At 46.4% G+C, this 20628-nt stretch overlaps 1 protein-coding gene across 3 annotated transcripts in view; it reads right to left on the reverse strand.

Annotated features, from left to right (window-relative positions):
- The window catches only part of HUNK (hormonally up-regulated Neu-associated kinase), a 254317-nt gene that overhangs the window by 16452 nt on the left and 217237 nt on the right, over nt 1-20628 (reverse strand). For 2 of the 3 annotated variants that reach the window (XM_074389349.1, XM_039480625.2), the window contains 3 exons: nt 16476-16638; nt 7859-7942; nt 291-338 (listed from right to left, as the gene is read on the reverse strand). In XM_074389349.1, the coding sequence (XP_074245450.1) occupies nt 291-338; nt 7859-7942; nt 16476-16638 (295 nt within the window). The remainder of the gene's footprint in view (nt 1-290; nt 339-7858; nt 7943-16475; nt 16639-20628) is intronic. The other variant, XM_039480626.2, reaches the window with a different exon arrangement.

A 20628-nucleotide genomic window follows, 5' to 3' on the forward strand; every position in this document is an offset into this window, starting at 1 on the left:
AGGTTTTAAGTAGATTATCCTCCATAATGTGGGTGGGTGTCATCCGATCAGCCAAAGGCCTTAAGAAAAAAAGAATGAGGTCTTCTGGCAAAAGAAATTCTGCCTCTAGATGGCCTTTGGACTCGAAGCTGCAACATCAACTCAACCAGCCTGCTGGTCTGCCCTGCAGATTTCAGGCTTGCCAACCCCCAAAATTAAATCTCAGTCCCCGTCTCTCTCTCTGCGTACTCTATCGGTTCTGTTTCTCTGGAGAACCCTGACGAATACATAATAATTCTCCAGGTTCTTACCTGCACAGCATGGAATTCAAGGTCTCTCATCCAGGTGTCCAGAGAGGCCTGTGAAAAGGAACATCCTTCAACAATGCAAGAATCTGCACCTGTCATTTAGACCCTAAACTCTTCCCCGGCACCTCTGCAGCTCTGGTTGGGAATTATTCCTTTCAGTTTTCATAGACAGAAAGCAAATCCTGAAACTGCCATGAAAGTAGGCAGCAGATGTCCTAACTCGTGTGCTGAATAGATTTTCTAGGTAAACATTTTATTAAAATCGAAGGCACCGTATGGAGGAGTGCTCTAATGAGAAGTCAGCAGCTCAATGTTTTCTCAAACAGCAAAGACACCCACAGAAATGGCACTCAGATCAAAAAACAGAAGACAGCCAGCATCGGGAGGGTCCTCCTTGCCACCCCATGTCCTCTCCCAGGCACTCTGTCCCCAAAAGTAATGACACTTCACTTCTTTTTTTTTTTTTTTTTTTTTTTTTTTTGAGATGGAGTCTCACTCTATTGCCCAGGCTGGAGTGCAATAGCACAACCTTGGCTCACTGCAATCTCCGCCTCCTGGGTTCAAGCAATTCTCCTGCCTCAGCCTCCTGAGTAGCTGGGATTACAGGTGCACGCCACCAATCCAGGCTACTTTTTCTATGTTTAGTAGAGACGGGGTTTTGTCATGTTGGCCAGGCTGACCTCACTTGAACTCTGACCTTCACTTGAACTCCTGACCTCAAGTGATCCACCCATCTTGGCCTCACAAAGTGCTGGGATTACAGGTGTGAGCCACTGGGCCCACCCAAGTAACTGCACTTCTGATGTCTAACAGCACAGACTACTGGATCAGAATCTGAACTGTATTTTTTAAAGTTGCATAGATTTTGAAATAAGACACAAAGTGAACATTTTAATATTTGCCTTTAAGTGTTTCATCCCTGTTGTGGGTTGAATTGTACTCTCCCAAAATTCATAGGTTACGGTCTAACCCCAGGACCTCAGAATTTGACCTTATTTGGAGAGAGAGTCTTTACAGAGGTAATCAAGTTAAAATGAGGTTATCAGGGTGAGCCCTAATGCAGTATGACTGGTGTCCTTTAAAAATGTGGAAATTTGGGCCGGGCGGGGTGACTCACATCTGTAATCCCAGCACCTTGGGAGTCTAAGGCAAGCAGATGGCTTGAGCCCAGGAGTTCGAGACCAGCCTGGACAATATGGTGAAACCCCCTCTCTACAAAAAATTAGCTGGGCATAATGGTGCACGCCTGTAGTTCCAGCTACTAGGGACGCTGAGGTGGGAGGATCATCTGAGGTGGGGAGGTCAAGGCTGAAATGAGATGTGATTGTGCCACTGCACTCCAGCTTGGGCTGGAAACAAAGAAAGAAAAAGGAAGGAAAAATGGGAGAGGAGGGGAGAAAAAGAGAAAGAAAGGAGGGAGGAAGGGAGGGAAGGAAGGAAGGAAAAGAAAAAAGAAAGAAAGAGAGAAGGAAGGAAAGGAAGGAAGGAAGAGAGGGAGGAAGGGAGTGAGGGAGGAAGGGGAAAGAAAAGAGAGAAAAGGGAAAGAGGGAGGGAAGGAAGGAAAGAAGGAAACAAGGAAGGAAGGGAGGAAGGAAGGGAGGGAGGAAGGGAGGGAGAGAGGAAGGAAGGAAGGGAGGGAGAGAGGAAGGAAGGAAGGGAGGGAGGGAGGGAGGAAGGGAGGGAGGAAGGAAGGAAGGAAGGAAGGGAGGGAGGGAGGGAGGGAGGAAGGGAGGGAGGAAGGAAGGAAGGAAGGGAGGGAGGGAGGGAGGGAGGAAGGGAGGAAGTAAGGAAGGAAGGGAGGGAGGGAGGGAGGGAGGGAGGAAGGAAGCAAGGAAGGGAGGGAGGGAGGGAGGAAGGGAGGGAGGAAGGAAGGAAGGAAGGGAGGGAGGGAGGGAGGGAGGGAGGAAGGGAGGAAGGAAGGGAGGGAGGGAGAAAGGGAGGGAGGAAGGGAGGGAGGAAGGGAGGAAGGAAGGAAGGAAGGGAGGGAGGGAGGGAGGAAGGGAGGGAGGGAGGAAGGGAGGGAGGGAGGAAGGGAGGGAGGAAGGGAGGGAGGGAGGGAGGAAGGGAGGAAGGAAGGGAGGGAGGGAGGAAGGGAGGGAGGAAGGGAGGAAGGGAGGGAGAAAGGGAGGGAGGAAGGGAGGGAGGGAGGGAGGGAGGAAGGGAGGGAGGGAGGGAGGAAGGGAGGAAGGAAGGGAGGGAGGGAGGGAGGGAGGGAGGAAGGAAGGAAGGGAGGGAGGAAGGGAAGGAGGAAGGGAGGGAGGGAGGGAGGGAGGAAGGAAGGGAGGAAGGGAGGAAGGGAGGGAGGGAGGGAGGGAGGAAGGAAGGGAGGAAGGGAGGAAGGGAGGGAGGAAGGGAGGGAGGAAGGGAGGGAGGAAGGGAGGAAGGGAGGGAGGAAGGGAGGGAGGGAGGGAGGAAGGGAGGGAGGGAGGGAGGAAGGGAGGAAGGAAGGGAGGGAGGGAGGGAGGAAGGGAGGGAGGGAGGGAGGAAGGAAGGGAGGAAGGGAGGGAGGGAGGGAGGGAGGGAGGGAGGGAGGGAGGGAGGGAGGGAGGAAGGAATCTGTCGGGCACACACAATAGGTGTTCTCAGATGAGAAATGTACCTCACTTTTATAGTCTCTGCCTTTGATAGGAAAAAGAGAGAGAAAATGGTCAAGTTGTATAATCACTGCTTGGTAACCCCAAGAGGGAAGTTTTGGCAACTTAATTCAGCTCCTTTGTCTCCTAGGAGAAAACGAACTGGAATCAAAAGGAACAGAGGCCACTGCTTGCACTCAGTGCCCGGACACGGCTTGATGACATCCCTGGGAGACACGAGCCCTGGGCCACCCCCGGTTTGCACACAACCTGAAACCTCTCCACTATTCCCTGTGCCCATTCAGCTCCACCCCTGCCCTGGGGTGGCTTCTCCCAGGCCCACCGAGGATAGAAAAGCCCCCCCAACACCCCTGGCTCCGAGTGGACTTTTCTGTGAAGCCTGGGCCCTTTCTTAGTCCTTCCCCAAACTAGCCCCACTCCACTGTCTAGGCCCCTCCAGAGACAAGCTGGATCATCTGGTAATAGCTGTCATTTAATTAGGGAAGTGTCGCTGCAGTTTAGAGGAAACAAATGGGTCATAGAAAATTGAATGCTGTTTGCCCATTAGTGTTCCTATTTAAATCCTAACCGTTAAATATTTCAACAAATGTTTAAAACGCTCACCATGTGTCTTCAGGCCAGAGGAAATAGAAAAGGAATCGAATGAAAGAAGGACCCCTTTCCCCCTGGAGTTCTGGCCCCTTCCGACACACAGTCGCAGTGGGGCGGGTGTGAGGTCAGCGTGGACCAGGGCATCAGCAAGGTGGCTTAGGGGCCACCTAGGGCACGCACATTGGGCCCTCCAGACACCTATTTGCATTGTTATTGAACAAGACCCTCATGAGTGACATGCAAAGCACGAGGCAGGAAGTCTAACAGTGAGTTCTGCATGCCCTGGACTCTGGGTCGGGTGACCACCCTCAGCGCAGGTGACCGTAAGAGGCTCCTCCCTGCCGTAAGCCATGGCCATGTGGTGGTGATAACATCATGTGTGTGCTACACTGTGGGAATCCCCCTGCCTTTAAAATAGCCAGGTGTCCCACCTGGAATGTTCTACCTGCTCCGTTGCTTATCCCATTTTCTGAGACTCTGGTCAGGGCCCATTTGATCTTTTCATTTGTTTATTGAGCAAATATTTATTGAGCACCTACCGCACGCGAGGCATCGTGTGGCCTCTGGAAATACTGCGAGGAGCAAAAGGGACTCAGACTCTACTCTTCTGGAACTCACAGCCCAGAGGGAGAGATGTTAATCAAACAACCCCGAAAGAAACAAACAGCAAGTGAGACTGGCCCCAGGATGTGGAATGTGGCAGGCAGATGGGATAAGTGATAGGATAGATACCATGAGACTAAATGGCAGGGATCAGGGAACAGCAGGGACCCATGGGGAGGTGACCTTGCTCTGGGATCTGAAGACACTTAGGTTTAGCAAAGAGGGGCAGGGAGAACATTCTGGAAGAGGGAGTGGCCTGTGCACAGCCCCCACAGGCAGAGAGAGCACAGCAAGGCCGAAGGCTGTGGACTGAGCACAGGGCGGACTCAGCGCTGTGTGTGTGGGCCGTGGGACTGGGAGACAAGGCAGGAGAAGCCAGCAAGGGCTGAACCACACAGGGCGACCATGCACGGAGTCTGCCCGGCAGGTGAAGGAAGCCGCCGAAGGTCTCGAGCAGGAAAGTGACGTGATGCGGTGTGAGGGTGAAAAGCTCACTCTGGAGGCCAGGCAGGAGGGAGTGGTGGGCCACCACCCCGGAAGCAAGAGGATCAGTTAGGAGGGTGTAGCTGAGGTCCAGGAGAGAGTGATGAGGCTGCGACCAGGTGTGGGGATGGAGGCGGAGAGACGGCAGGGGTTGGAGGGTTTCGCAGTCAGATTGGTAGAACTTGATGATGGGTTGGCTCTGGGAGTAACGGGGCGTCAAAGACAAGGACTTGAGTTTCTTTCCTGCACTGCGGGGAGGAAGGGGTGCCATGCATAGAGAGGGGAGGTAGGGGGAGGGCAAGAGAGAGTCTTGTTCAGAGCGTGCTAGATTCGAGACCCCTTCATTCATGCAGGAAGGGGTTAACATTTAGTAAGCAACTGGCCAGAGGGTTCTAGAGTTCAGGGGGCACCTGGCTCTCCGCACACCTGGGCTTTCAGCTTAGCTCCTGCCATCAAGACCCACCTTCCACAGGGCTTGTCTCCATCCTCATCTTCCCTGTGCCCCACAGCCTGTCTTGAGGCAGGGGGTATGCAGCCTGGGGTCCAGGCTAAGCCCCACCATTCCTCCCCAGCCCCAAGCATCCTTCTGTCAAGCTCACGTTCTCTCCCTTCACTGCAGCGTCATTTATGGAGGGGTGGATGCTGACTTCACTTCCCCTCTCCCCACCCGCCAAAACCATGCCACCTCTCTTCTGCCTTTGGCACTTCATGAAGCTGTTCTATCTAACATCCTCAGGACAACGAGCGGCTCAGTTGACACCGCTGACCATTTCATGGATGACCTTTCCTCTGTTCCTGAAGTCCCCCTGGCATCACTGACTCCTGGCTACTCGCCTCCTGCCCGGCCACCCCCAGCCCTTGTCTTTGCCAGTTTCTCTTCTCCCTCTGCCCTATGGTCTTTCTGAAATGGAGACTCATGCCATTGCCCACCTCAATGCTGGGGGCGGGTCCCTCTCCTGAGCTCATGTCACATTCACACTTGGGGCCCTGCAGGAGGGCCCTCCCTGTCATGGTGTCATGATAGCCAGACCCTCCCTGGACACCTGCTTAGCTGGCTGCCTGGGAGCCCAGTGTGGGCCTCGGTAATCACCATGCCTCACTGCAGCCCTGAGTGCAAGACAAGCCCAGAGAAGATCCTTCCAGAATGATGTGAGCTGCTCATGAGATCAGGATGAAAAGTTTATGTCAGAAAAGGAAAGAGGAGAGAGGCCAGGCCCACTGACCTTATGGGGGCATAAACAAAGGGTCCCTTTTTGATCCCTTCTCAAATGAAAAAACTTCTGGGTGATAGGGTTTGGCTGTGTCCCCACCCACATCTCACCTTGAATTATAATAATACTCATGTGTTAAGGGTGTGGCCAGGTGGAGATAATTGAATCATGGGGCCAGTTTCCCCATACTGTTCTCATTGGAGTGAGTAAGTCTCACAAGATCTGACGGTTTTATAAAGGGAGTTCCCCCGTACATGCTCTCTCTAGCCTGCTGCCACGTAAGACGTGACTTTGCTCCTCATTCACCTTCCGCCATGATTTTGAGGCCTCCCCAGCCATGTGGAACTGTGAGTCTATTAAACCTCTTTCCTTTATAAATGACCCAGTCTCAGGTATGTCTTTATCAGCAGTGTGAGAACACACGAATAGACCTGGGTGTCCCAGGAGAGAGGTTCCTGTGGCAAGGACACTCACGGGACATGGAAGGGGCTCCAGAGGGGAGAGGGAAGGAGGTTCCCAGGAAAATCACTGAGAAAGAAGGACTCACTTGGCAAAAGGCAGATGAGGGGCCCTGAGCTGGCACCCCACCTCTGACCCTCTCCCTGGATCTGGAATTCACAGGCACAGCCTCCTAACAAACATGGGTGTGGGATCCAAATCTGAGACAATTTGGCATAGGAGCCTAGTTTTTATTCTGAAATCAAAGAGCCGTGGTCTTTTTCTCTCAGGTATGTCCCAGGTCATATCAGGTCACCAAGGACAGCTGGCCGGGAAAGCCTGCTTCATCCCAAACTTTCCTGTTCCTCAGCTCACTTTCTTCTGATGCCACGTGTTACACTCGGCTCTATTTTTAAGCATCTCATTCTTTTCTAGCATTTGCATTTTTCCCTTTTATTTTTAGTTGACGCATAATAATTATACATCTATTTTATGGGACAGAGAGTGATATTTCCATCCATGTATTCAATATGTGATGATCAAATCAGGGCGATCGGCATATCTATTACCTCAAATATTTATCATTTCTTTGTGTTACGAACGTTCAAAATCTTCTTTTAGCTTTTTGAATATATACAGTACGTTCTTCTATGCTCCTGTGACTGGTTAATAGGGTGACAGTCACTGATCCATCGAGATGTCTTATTTAAGGGGAACCTGTGGGCAATCTTAGTGTTGTGGCCGTGAGATAAGAACCAGATGCCAGGGATAGTTTCACCATAGTCACCCCCAAGTGTTGTGGGCCCAGTGCAAGAAGGGTAACATGCCTGAGTGGGATGATGATTTCTCGGAGGTTGGTAGGTTAAGAGACTAAAGTCTGGTAGGGGATATCCATGTTGGTGAGAAATTTCTTGACTTGGATGTGCTATGTCTGGTGAATGACTATAAAGGCTGTGTAATGTTAAGAAGGCTTAACACAGGTCAATATCCATGTGGAAAAGGACTAGATAGTGTGTTTGGTACCAGTCTATGTGTTAGAGGTGACAAATATGACAATAGTTATTGTTCACTATAGTCACCCTACAGTGCCACAGAACACGAGAATTGATTCCTTCCGTCTAGCCGTAATTTCATGTCCGTTAAGCAACCCCTCTCTACCCTCCCTTCCCCCTGCCATTCCAAGCCTCTAATAACCACAGTTTTACTCTGAACTTCCATGAGATCCATTTTTGCTAGTTTCACTCATAGATGAGTGAAACTGAACATCTCATTTTCATTTTGGGAGATCCTGAAAGTGGTTTTCAACTTTGGCTGCTCTTTGGAACATCCAGGGAGCTTTAAAAAACTACTAATACCCAAGTCTCCCCTCCTTGAATGTGATGGAATTGGTCTGAGGTGCGGCCTGGGCATCCAGATGTTTAAATGCTCCCGGTGACTTTAACATGCAGCCACAGCCACAGCTGAGAATCATGGTTCAGATGCCACGATGCTGGTTCCACTGTAAACCATTTCTCAAGGGCTCAGTTACGAGCATAAGTCTGTGTCTTTTGCTACTTCAGTGTCCCACAGAAATTGGTTTCTTTTCCAATTACTGCAAATGGAAATCCACCCTTCCTAAGAGACCCCGGGGTTTGCTTCGAGGGTCACTCACCTCGTAGGACTCCTTGGGGGCCCTGTACTTTTCTATCTGGTAGAGCCGGGTCTTGTAGCAGAGGCTGTCCTGGATGTCAGATTTCTACCAGAGGAGAAAGGAAAAAGCACAGCTCAACTCTCAGAAATAGAAATGTCCATTAAGCAGTCATTAATTTTTAAACCAGCGCTTGGCCAAGAGAATGCAGGAAATATGTGGCAGGCCAGTAAATTGCGACACAAAGTCTCACCCCAGGACGGCTTGCAGGCAGGATGTGGCGTCGGGAGAGCCTGGACACAGAGTCAGGCCACCTACTTGTGTTACTATTGCGGCCAGCAAATGGCAGGTGACCCTAGGTAAATCGCTGCCCCTTGGAAGGCCTCAGTTCTTTTATCTGTGCAATAAGACTACAGATAGCATGGGGAAAAATGACTGATACAGGCAAGGGGACGGAAGGCAGAAAACCACACTGCCATGTGTGTACCTATGCAACAATCTTGCATGTTCTTCACATGTACCCCAAAACCTAAAATGCAATAAAATAAAAAAATAAAAAACAAATAAAAAACATAATCGCAGAAAGCAAGAAAATGAAATGGAAAGAATAACTTACTTTATTTATTTTTTTTATTTGTTTACTTATTTTTTAGATGGAGTCTCACTCTGTCGCCCAGGCTGGAGTGTGCAGTGGTGCGATTGCAACTCACTGCAACCTCCGTCTCCCAGGTTCAAGCAATTCTCCTGCCTCAGCCTCCCGAGTAGTTGGGATTACAGCTGCACACCACCACACCCGGCTAATTTTTTTTATTTTTAGTAGTGACGGGGTTTCACCATGTTAGCCAGGTTGGTCTCAAACTCCTGACCTCATGATCCGCCTGCCTCAGCCTCCCAAAGTGTTGGGCTTACAGGCATGAGCCACCTTGCCTGGCCAGCTTATTTTATTAAACCACTGCATAGAGCATGGGTCTTGCTTGTTTGCTTTATTTTAAAACAGCACAGCGCAGCACACACACACACACACACACACACACACACACACACACACACACAGAGCTCCCTGTCACCACCACCCAAATAAAAGCCACAACAATTCATAATACAGCTCAAGGAATAAGATAAACAACTGCACCTGAGCTGAGGTAGGTGCAATCCTGTCTGGAAATGGGTAAAATAAAAGCATGGATTAATTAATTAATCAACCAATAAATAGTTAATGAATGCCCTTACAGGCTCTCTATCTTAAAATACACGCTTCTTGGTTTTAAAAAGAGGAAACCAAGAGAGAAGGGAAGAAATGACAATGAAGAGATAACATTTTACTTTTTAGTTCACTACATTGGGCTTCAAAATTATACAAGGGGTGTAAGTAATCGGTTGATAAGATTAATTACCAGGACAGTGCATACAGTAAAATTAAATTAGCCATGCGCTGAAATTACTGAGTAGACCCACTATAGTTGTCTGGAGGGATTAATGTATTCTAGTTAAAAACAGTCACTCACCTAGAGTATGGATTCATAGACTAGGTATGCCCTATGATTCAAGCATTAAATGTGAAACAGACATCATAAAACTCACAACGGGTCTGAGAATCCACACTCTAGGTGAGCAAGTGTTTCTACCTAGAGTGAATTAATCACCACAGACAACTTTTTCAGGAATAAAGCAAAGAAGCCCACTCTCACCAATTCTATTCAACATAATACTGCAAGTCTACCCAGAGCACTTAGGCAAGAGAAAGAAAGAATAGGCATCCTTGGGAAGAGTAGCTAATCAATGCTGGGATTAATACCTAGGTGATGGGTTGGTCCATGCAGCAAACCACCAGAGCAGATGTTTACCTATGTAACAAACCTGCACATCCTAAACATGGACCCCGGAACTTAGAAGTTGAAGAAAAAATAAAAATAAAATATTTTGGAAATTGTTAAAATAAATAAAAGGAATCAAAATTGGAAAAGATGTTCAATTGTCCCTGTTTGCTGACACACGATCTTATATATAGAAAACCCTAGAGACATTACCAAAAAACTGTTTCAATTACTTAACAAATTTAGTAAAGTTGCAGAATACAAAATCAATATACAAAAATCAATAGTGTTTCCATACACTAACAACAAACTATTCAAAAATGAAATCAAGAAAGCAATGCCACTTACAATCACCATAAAAAAATCAAATGCTTAGGAATAAATGTATCCAAGGAAGTGAAAGATCTGGACACTGAAAACTGTGAAGTGCTGATGAAAGAAACTGAAGAAGACACAAGTCAATGAAAAGATTCCATGTTCATGGATTGGAAGAATTAATATGATTAATATGATTAAAATGTCCATACTATCCTGAGCAATCTATGGATTCAATGGAATCCCTATCAAAATTTCAATGATGTTTTTCAAAGAAATGAAAAAAAAAAAATCCTAAAATTTGTATGAAACCACAAAAGACCCTGAATAGCCAAAGCAATGTTAAACAATAAGGTCAAAGCTTAGGTATCACTCTACTTGACTTCAAAACATACCACAAAGCTATAGGAACCAAAACAGCATGATACCGGCATAAAAACAGAGACACATAGACCAGTGGAACAGAAAAGAGAGCCTAAACGTAAATCCATGCACATATGGTCAATTAGTTTTTGACAAATCTGCCAAGAACACACAATGGAGAAAGGAGATCCTCTTAAATAAATGGTGTTAGAAAATTGAGTATCCACAGAGAATGAAATCAGACCCCATCTCACACCATCTAAAAAAGTCAACTCAAAATGAGTTAAAGACTTAAACGTAAGACCCCAAACTATAAAATTACTAAAAGACAACCTACAGAAAAAGTTCCATTACACTGGTCTGGACAAGGATATTTTTGTACATGACTCCGAAAGTACAGGCAACAAAAGCACAAACAGACAAATGGAATTACATCAAACTCAAAAGCTCTGCACAACAAAGGAAATAGTCAACAGAGTAAAGAGACCTATGGAATGGGATAAAATATTTGTAAACCACACATCTGACAAAGAACATGTGAAGAATGCAAACAACTCAACAGCCAGAAAACAACCCAATTAAAAAATGCATATAGGTTCTGGAGACATTTCTCAAAAGAAGGCATAGAAATGGCCAACAGGAGCCAGGCGCAGTGGCTCATGCCTGTAATTCCAGCATTTTGGGAGGCCAAGGTGGGCAGATCATGAGGCCAAGAGATCGAGACCATCCTGGCCAAACGGCGAAACCCCATCTCTACTAAAAATACAAAACTTAGCCAGGCATAGTGGCGTACTCCTGTAGTCCCAGCTACTCAGGAGGCTGAGGCGGGAGAATCCCTTGAACCTGGGAGGCAGAGTTGCAGCGAGCTGAGATCGTGCCGCTGCACTCCAGCCTAGTGATAGAGTGAGATTCCATCTCAAAAAAAAAAAAAGAAAAGAAAAAAAAAGAAATGGCCAATAGCTATGTTCAGCATCACCAATCAAGGAAAATGTAAATTAAAGCCACAATGAGATACTGCCTTACACTTGTAAGAATAGCTTTTATCATAAAGATGGAAGATACCACATGTTGGCAAGGATGTGAAGATAGAACCTTTGCATACTGACAGTGAGAATGTAAATTAGTACAACCATTATGGAAATTAGTATGGTTCCTCAAAAAATTAAAAGTAGAATAGAACTACCACATGATCCAGCAATTCCACTTTTGGGACTATATCCAAAGGAAATCAATATACTGAAGACACATATGAATTCCCCCTCCCATGTTCAATGCATCATTATTCACAATAGCCAAGATATGGCTAATGTGTCCATCAACAGATGAATGAATAAAGTGTGTAGGGCCCAGTGCAGTGGCTCACACCTGCAATCCCAGCACTTTGGGAGGCTGAGGTGGGTGGATCACGAGGTCAAGAGTTTGAGACCAGCCTAGCCAATATGGTGAAACCCTGTCTTTACTAAAAAAAAAAAATGTAAAAATCAGCTGGGCATGGTGGTGGGTGTCTGTAGTCACAGCTACTCAGCAGGCTGAGGCAGAAGAATTGCTTGAACCGGGAAACTGTGCCACTGCCCTCCAGCGTGGGTGACAGAGCAAGACTCTGTCTCAAAGAAAAAAAAAAAGTGTGCATATATATGTATATATAATGTACATATATATAATGGAATACTATTCAACCTACAAAGAGAAATTCTGTCGTTTTTGACAATATGGATGAACCTAGAGGACATTATGCTAAGTGAAATAAGCCAGCCACAGAAAGACAAACAGAGCACTATCTCACTTATACCTGGAATCTAGAAAATATTGGTCATAGAAGCAGAGAGTAGAATAATCATTACCAGGGGCTTAAGGGGGTGGAGGGAAATGGACAGAAGAGATATTGGTCAAAAGACAGAAAATTTTAGTTAAACGGGAAAAAATTCAAGACACTATTGAACAATGTGGTGACTATAGTTAATAACAGTGTATTCTATTCTTGTAAATTGCTAAAAGAATAGATTTTCAATGGTCTCATCACAAATAAATGATAAGTTAGTGCAGTCATGCATATGTTATTTCGCTTGATTTAGCTATTCCAAAATGTATGTATATTTCAAAGCATCATGTTGTGCAAGATAAATACGTACAATGTTTTTGATCAATTAAACAGATAAATTTAATTGAAAACAAACCCAAAATCTTTTCCAGTTAGAATGACACCAGCTGTTTCCAGAGAATGTTCTTAGAAGACAAAGCCACACTCTGCTTTGTAATACTTGCAGCCTTGATGCTGGGAAAAGCAGACAGGCAGAAATGCAGCAGCTGGCGACACACCCAGGCACATCAGGACACAGCCTAAGAGCTTCAGGCCAGGCAGAGCAGCTCACACCTGTAATCCCAGCACTCTGGGATGCCGAGGCAGGCGGATTGCTTGAGCCCAGGAGTTCAAAACCAGTCTGGGCAACATGGTGAAACCCCATCTCTATAAAAAAATAAAATTAGCCTCAACTTCCCAGGCTCAACGGATCCTCCTGCCTCAGCCTCCCGAGCAGCTGGGATCACTTGAGCCCGGGAAGTTGAGGCTGTGGTGAGCCGTGGCTGTGCCACTGCACTCCAGGCTGGGTGACAGAGTAAGACTCTTTTTGTTTTGTTTTTAAAAGACAAAAAGGCTTCAGACAAAATATCTCTCTTCTTTGGCATGAGCTATGTAATTAAGAAGAGTGTGACTGACCAAAGCTTGTATCTCTAAATGTGGAAGTAGCCATAGGAAAGTTTTTTAAAACCTAAGACCCCTCCATTTAATTTGGTCAGCAGCCAAAGAACTAGTTCCACCAAAAGAAGAATGTTTGGGGCCGGGCGCGGTGGCTCACGCCTGTAATCCCAACACTTTGGGAGGCTGAGGCAGGTGGATCACGAGGTCAGGAGTTTAAGACCAGCCTGGCCGAGATGGCAAAACCCCATCTCTACTAAAAATACAAAAATTAGCCAGGCGCAGTGGCAGGCACCTGTAATCCCAGCTACTCAGGAAGCTGAGGCAGAAGAATCACTTGAACCCGGGAGGTGGAGGTTGTAGTGAGCTGAGATCGAGCCACTGCACTCCGTCTCAAAAAAAAAAAAAAAAAGAAAAATGTTTGGAACTGTTAACTTACTTGGAAAGTAGCAATGTCATTCTCTAATAAGTGAAATCATCAACCTTATAATATAGGCAGTTTCATGAAAACACATTTGAATAAGTTTTCAACAGTATTCATCCTCTGAAAAAGAAAATCAGGGCATGAACCCTCTTTTCTCCCTTTTATCTGAAGACCATTTAAATTCTCAACTTTTACCCTCTATAGCATGATGGTGTCCAAATGGTATGACCCTGATCCCTTATGTGTGAAAAACTTATAAGTAGGCACCTACAATATATGCATATTTATAAATTATAAGCATGTAACATTGTACGAATATATCATGTACACTATAAGATATATAATAAATAGAAATTTTAAAGGATGAGAAAGAAGTTTGAGGCTGGGCATGGTGGCTCACACCTGTACTCCTAGCACTTTGGGAGGCCAAGGTAGGCAGCTCGCTTGAGCTCAGCAGTTCGAGACCAGCCTGGCAATGTGGCAAAACCCCACCTCTACCAAAAATACAAAAATTAGCTGGGCATGGTGGTGCATGCTTGTAGTCCTAGTTACTTGGGAAGCTGAGGCAGGAGAATCGCCTGAACCCAGGAAGCAGAGGTTACAGTGAGCTAAGATCATGCCACTGCACTCCAGCCTGGGTGACAGAGGGAGACCTCATCTCAAAATTAAAAAAAAAAAAAAAAAAAAAGACAGCTGAGTGTTTTGGCTCATGCCCATAATCCCAGCACTTTGGGAGGCTGAGATGGAAAGATCTCTTGAAGTCGGGTGTTTGAGACCAGCCTGTACAACATGGCGATACTCCTTCTCTAATAAAAATACAAAAATAAGCCAAGCATGTTGGCACGTGGCTTCGATCCCAGCTACTCGGGAGGCTGAGGCAGGAGAACCACTTGAACTCGGGAGGCAGAGGTTGCAGCGAGCCGAGATCATACCACTGCACTCCAGCCTGGCTGACAGAGTGAGACTCTGTCTCAAAAAAAAAAAAAAAAAAAAAAAAAAAAGGAATGTCTCAAAAAAATTTTAAAGAGAAATGAGAAACAGCTTCAAATTTAGTATGTCTTTTATGTTCTTCATGATGACAGAACAGAGAACTGCTGTGTGATACAGGAGATTTTCTTAATCTCTCCTTATCATATAATAAAATAAAATAAATAATATATTACATGTTGAAAGCCCTTTCTGGATTTGACATCTCTTCTTCAGTAGCTTTCTATGAGCAAGGCAGCCACAGTGACACCATCTGTGAAATCTAACTCAAAGCTATGACTCTGTCCCCATCAGAGAGGTGCCACCCCATCACACAGAACACGTTTTTCCCCCCCATAAAACATTGTTAAAGCCTTTTATTTCTTCTCATGTAGATCTTTCTCTTGGTGGTTCACACACACACACACACACACACACACACACACACAAAGGAGTTCTGTGGATAATTTCCTGCTGAAGCAAAATCTAGTCAATATTCTGAGCGAAATCAGCTTAGAAACATCTGTACTTTCATCCAAATGTTTAACCAACCTCCCATGGAGCCTCTTCATATGTTCAGCAATGTTTTCTAGACAGCTCCCAAATCGATTTGCTAACAAAAGACACACACTGACCACCTTGTCCTCTGGGTATTAATTTGGTCATCTCCACCAGGCCAGGGAGAATATCATTTCCCCAACGGCAGGTAGAGTTTCCTCTTAACTCTAATACAGAAACCTCAAAAGGGTTTCTAAGCCTATTGCCTGGTGATGTATTGGGCTATCACATGACTTCAAATAGCACGTGCTCTGGATGGCAAATGTCTTTCTAACAGTGACAACTCTGCGCCATCAGATGTCAAGGTGCAAGAGGCCAGGGTGAAGGTGGCCCTTCACAAAAGTGAGCACTCAAATTTCAGATGGGCTTCCTGTTCTGAATTTCTTCAGCTGACTCCTTGTTAGAGCTGGTCAGCACCCACCATTCTAAGTAAATGCATGAGCTATTGTATGGAGAATCCGTATTGTCTTGGATCCAATTTGCAGGATTCTTTTTTTTTTTTTAGATGGAGGTTTGCTCTTTGTTGCCCAGGCTGGAGTGCAGTGGCGTGATCTCGGCTCACTGCAACTTCCACCTCCCAAGTTCAAGCAATTCTCCTGCCTCAGCCGCCCAAGTAGCTGGGACTACAGGCACCCGCCACCATGCCCGGCCAATTTTTGTATTTTTAGTAAAGACAGGGTTTCACCATATTGGCCAAGTTGGTCTCGAACTCCTGACCTCAGTGACCTCAGGTGATCCACCCGCCTCAGCCTCCCAAAGTGCTGGGATTACAGGCGTGAGGCACCACACCTGGCCTGCAGGATTCTTTTTAAGCCATTGTCCGTCCATTTGGAGAGAGACGATTTGGTCACAACTAAGGCACGTAAATTCCCTTACTCAGGCACACAGAAACTGCCTATAGCATAAATGATGAAGGGGACAAGGTGTCTGGGTCCCACCAGCCACCCCACACTGTGGAACCCTCAGATGTACCTGGCAAGTGACATCGGACACTTGGACTTTCTGTCACCCAGGCCGAGGGCAGGTGCCATAGTCAAGCCAGAGAAGTCCAATTTTGTTCTTATTTTCTGGAGAAGTTAAACCTAAATAGTGGCTTTCTCACATGTAATACCATATTTTAGAGACAGACGCCCGAGAGGCACTGCTTCCTGAGTTTTATGACCAGAAAAGCCTCCAATGCCTCCAACGTGGGGAACCCAAAGAGCTTAGAGGCAGCAGAACAACAATTTAAAAAGGCAACAGAGAAGCTGAAGGAGAAAGAGGCTTGAACCCACCTCAATTTTGCCCAGGGCTTAACTCAGTGGGAGAGCATTTGAAAAACATCGCACATAAAAGGCGCTCCCTGAGAAGCAGGATTCGCTATGACTCCATCCCACATTCAGAAAACTCAGTCTCACAGTGGATTAAATTAGTAACTTGGATCAAGTGTCAGCACCTGAGAAACACTTTGGCTGTAGGAGCTCTTTTTCCACGGAGAGCAGAGGCGATCGCCTCTAGGGTCGCACCTACCCCTGACAAATAGCGCTCCAGTTTCTTGTTTAGGAGGAAGTAGATGGCCAGGATGTGGCAGGCGCGGTTGGAGAGCACAGTGTTGATCACGTCGCTGTTCTTGTAACCCAGCTTCTCGGTCATGTGCAGCACGACGCTTGGGCTCAGGTCTTCCAGGGAGATCCTGCCGGGCGCAGAGAGAGAGGACCAGTCACCTCTGCACGTCACGGAGAGGCCCACGCCGGCCCCCTGTGCACAGTCAGCTTCATTCATTCATTCATTCATTCATTCACTCGTTCATTCATTTACTTGATGTTTTATTTTGAAAATGTTCATGTATTCAGACAAGGGGGGGAACAATCCAGTCACTTCATGTGCGCCGTCATCTGGATGTACCAGTGAGCGCTGTGCCATACTTGCATTTTTTTTTCTGAAGTATTTAAAATTACAAACATCGTGACATTTTTTCTTTAATTGTACTTTAAGGTCTGGGGTACAGGCGCACCTCCCGCAGGGCTGCCGCATAGGTACACACGTGCCATGATGGTTTGCAGTCTCCATCCCACCCCCGCCCCCCATCACCTACATCAGGCATTTCTCCCAGTGTTTTCCCTCCCCAGCCTCCCTGCCCCCCACTGTCCATCCCTTTGCCCCCCAACCCCCAACAGACCCCAGTGTGTGATGTTCCCTTCTCCTCCCTGGAATACTATGCAGCCATAAGAAACAATGAGTTCGTGTCCTGTGTAGGAACATGGATGAATCTGGAAACCATCATTCTCAGCAAACTCACACAAGAACAGAAAACCAAACACCACATGTTCTCACTCACAGGTAGGTGTTGAACAGTGAGAAAACATGGGCACAGGGAGGGGAACATTATGACTTTTTACCGCTTAACACTTCAGTGTGCACCTTCAAAAACCAAAGATGTCCCCCGAAGAACCACAAAACCATCAACGTACCCAATAAAATTTTAACATTCACTTAATATCATCTAATACCCAGATTATATTCAAATCCCCCAAGTTTTTCCCTAAATTTCTTTATGATCACACATTGTTTCCTTAAAATGTAGTTTTTGCCCAGGCATGGTGGCTCACGCCTGTAATCTCAGCACTTTGGGAGGTCGAGGCAGGAGGATCACCTGAGGTCAGGAGTTTGAGACCAGCTTGACCAATAATGATGAAACCCTGGTCTCTACTAGAATACAAAAATTTTCTGGGTGTGGTGCCCATGCCTATAATCCCAGCTACTCAGGAGGGTGAGACAGGAGAATCACTTGAACCAAGGAGGCAGAGGTTGCAGGGAGTGGAGATTGAGCCATTGCACTCCAGCCTGGGCAACAAGAGCAAAACTCTGTCTGAAAAAAAAAGAAAATATATATATTTATTGCCATGGACAGAAGCCATCCTGACTCTGGTTTTGGGGAGGAAAAGGAAGGTATCCAGGAACTAGCCTGATCCTGTTTAGAGGAACAGAAAGAGCTCAGAAGTTCACACATGGGGGGTCCAGGGCTCAGCAACAAAGTGGGGTGCTCTCAGAGGAAGACAGGTTAAAGCTACTTCACAGGGGTACTATGAAAATAAACTATTTGGGATAAAATCGGGCTTCATTTATCTACCCATTCATTTATTCACCCTCCCAGTGGGGAAGCGAGAATGCAAATTCCCTTAGTCATCCTGATAGTCCTATGAGTAGGTACCAGCATTATCCCAACTTTACAGATAAAGAAACCAAAGCACACAGCAATGCAGTATCTTGCCCAGGGTCACACAGGCAGGAAGTAGCAGCCCTAGAATTAACAACTGGCAGCCTGGCTCTGTGTCTAGATGCTCACAGCCTCCCAAATAAACAGACACATCCAATGGCTGCTGAGAACGAGAAATCAGGCGGAGGGCTCTAAGGGAGTGTGTGTGTTGGTCGTGGGGCTGTGTCAAAAGAACATTCTAAATCCCTTAAGAGTGATGCAAACAGGGCACTCGGAGCCGAAGGCAAGCTCATCGGGCTGGAGAGCCGCTAGCCTCCGTGTCAAGGAGTCTGAAGACATTTTGGATGGAACCTCAGAAACATAATGCCCAGAGAAACCACACAGTGTAGCCCCATCATTGTAAAGGAGACTTTGCAAGTTCTGGTGGAAGAAGAGAACTTGCCAGTTCACACGGCTGGTTGGCAGGGGCACTGAGAGCAGAACGAGGTCTCCTGACCATCACCCACCACCGGTCAATTGGTGTAACCTACGTCAGTTCTCCCTCCTCCACAGTTGCCTAAGTGCTGTCCCTAAAAACAAACAAAAACACACCCAACAAACTGAGATCAGCCTTCCTCGTTCCTGTTTGCATGAAATTACACATTCTAGATAACAGGTGGAAGAGAGATTGGCATGATTACTGGTTTTAAAAGTATATTAATAATGCATTTGTTTTTTAAAATAACTACTTGAGGTCTACCAAATCAACACAGAGGGAACAGTGGTTTGGAAATACCTGGGAATCCCAATGTGGGTGTGGCTCTACCCCGGCCAATCAGACCACAGCCGCTCTCATACAGCCCCACCCCTGCCAAGAGCAGGGCACCCCCAAAGGGCATGAGGTGTCCTGGAAGAAAGGTCAGCAGCGTGGAAAGGAAGGACGTGTTCAGGGGCAGACACCCCATCTCTGCCTTTTATGTCCAGTATGTTCAAAAACAAGCTCTGAGCTGGGTGCGGTGGCTCACGCCTGTAATCCCAGTGCTTTGGGAGGATGAGGCAGGCAGATCATGAGGTCAGGAGTTTGAGACCAGCCTGGCCAACTAGCCAGGTGTGGTGACACAAGCCTGTAGTCCCAGCTACTCGGGAGGCTGAGGTGGAAGAATTGCTTGAACCTGGAAGGCAGAGGTGGCAGTGAGCCAGTCAAGACCATGACATTGCACTCCAGCCTGGGTGACAGAGAGAAAAAAAAAAAACCTCTGCCAAAATGTAAATGGCCAGCTGACTCTGGACTGAGAGGAATAGTTTAAACGTTTTCCAATAAACAACAGATAAATTTGGTGCTCTCCAGTATCCGTCATTGAATCTGTATTATGGCTGCATGTTTGGATGACACAGAGAATGGTACAATGTTCCAGAATACTAGCTATAATTGAATTGAACCAATTCACATGCAATCAATTTTGATACCATGGACCTAATTTGGTCTAATTCTGTTCTGTATTGCCTATAACCTCCTCCCCCCATACCAGTTCCAAATCTAACTATAAGGGTGGAGAGACTGTCCAGGCCCCCGCAGAGAGACAGGAAGAGGCAGAAAGGTTGACTCTGTACAAATGTCTGAAACCCAGCACTTTAGGAGGCTGAGGCAGGGAGAATGCTTGGGGCGGGGAGTTTAAGACCAGCCCAGGCAACACAGCAAAACCCCCATTTCTGCAACAAACATGGAAACACTTAGCCGGGGATGGTAGTACATGCCTGTAATCCCTCTACTATAGAAGCTGGGGCGGGACGATCACTTGAGCCCAGGAGTTCTAGGTTACCGTGAGCTGGGATTGTGCCACTGCACTCCAGCCTAAGCTACGAAGCAAGAACCTGTCTCAAAAAACAACAATAAAAAAAGTCTGCACCTGGATCAGGAGGGGAGCTGGGCACCTAGCAAACATCTGTGGACCCACTGGCATAAACATTTATTTATAAAAAATTTACTTCCAAAGATATTTCCCTCTTTACTTTTGGAGATCAACTTAGAGGCTGAAATGACTTCATAGGAGAAGGCTTTATGTAAGAGTGACACAAAATATGACACCTTCATTTCCTTTTCTTTCCCGAAAGGAAAATATTGACAACGCTTAAAAGACATCTAGGGCTACGTATGTCAGGAAACTATAAAACATACTTTATAAAGAAAATATCCCCTTCTCTGCTTGTATGTTCTCACTCCCTTTATCTACCTGCCGGTAAAACCAGAAAAATAATCACAAAAAATATATTTCTTTGTCTTAAAGATAAAGGTTTTTCAAAATAAACATTGTAAATCACATGTACCTCCTCCAACAGCTTAGAAATCTGGTTCCAGGTCAAGCGCAGTGGCTCATGCCTGTAATCCCAGCATTTTGGGAGGCTGTGGCAGGCGGATCAATTGAGGCCGGGAGTTTAAGACCAGCCTGGGCAACATAGTGAAACCCCATCTCCACTAAAAATACAAAA

The sequence above is a fragment of the Saimiri boliviensis genome, chromosome 18 (assembly GCF_048565385.1).
Source record: "Saimiri boliviensis isolate mSaiBol1 chromosome 18, mSaiBol1.pri, whole genome shotgun sequence".
NCBI classification, from domain to species: domain Eukaryota; kingdom Metazoa; phylum Chordata; class Mammalia; order Primates; family Cebidae; genus Saimiri; species Saimiri boliviensis.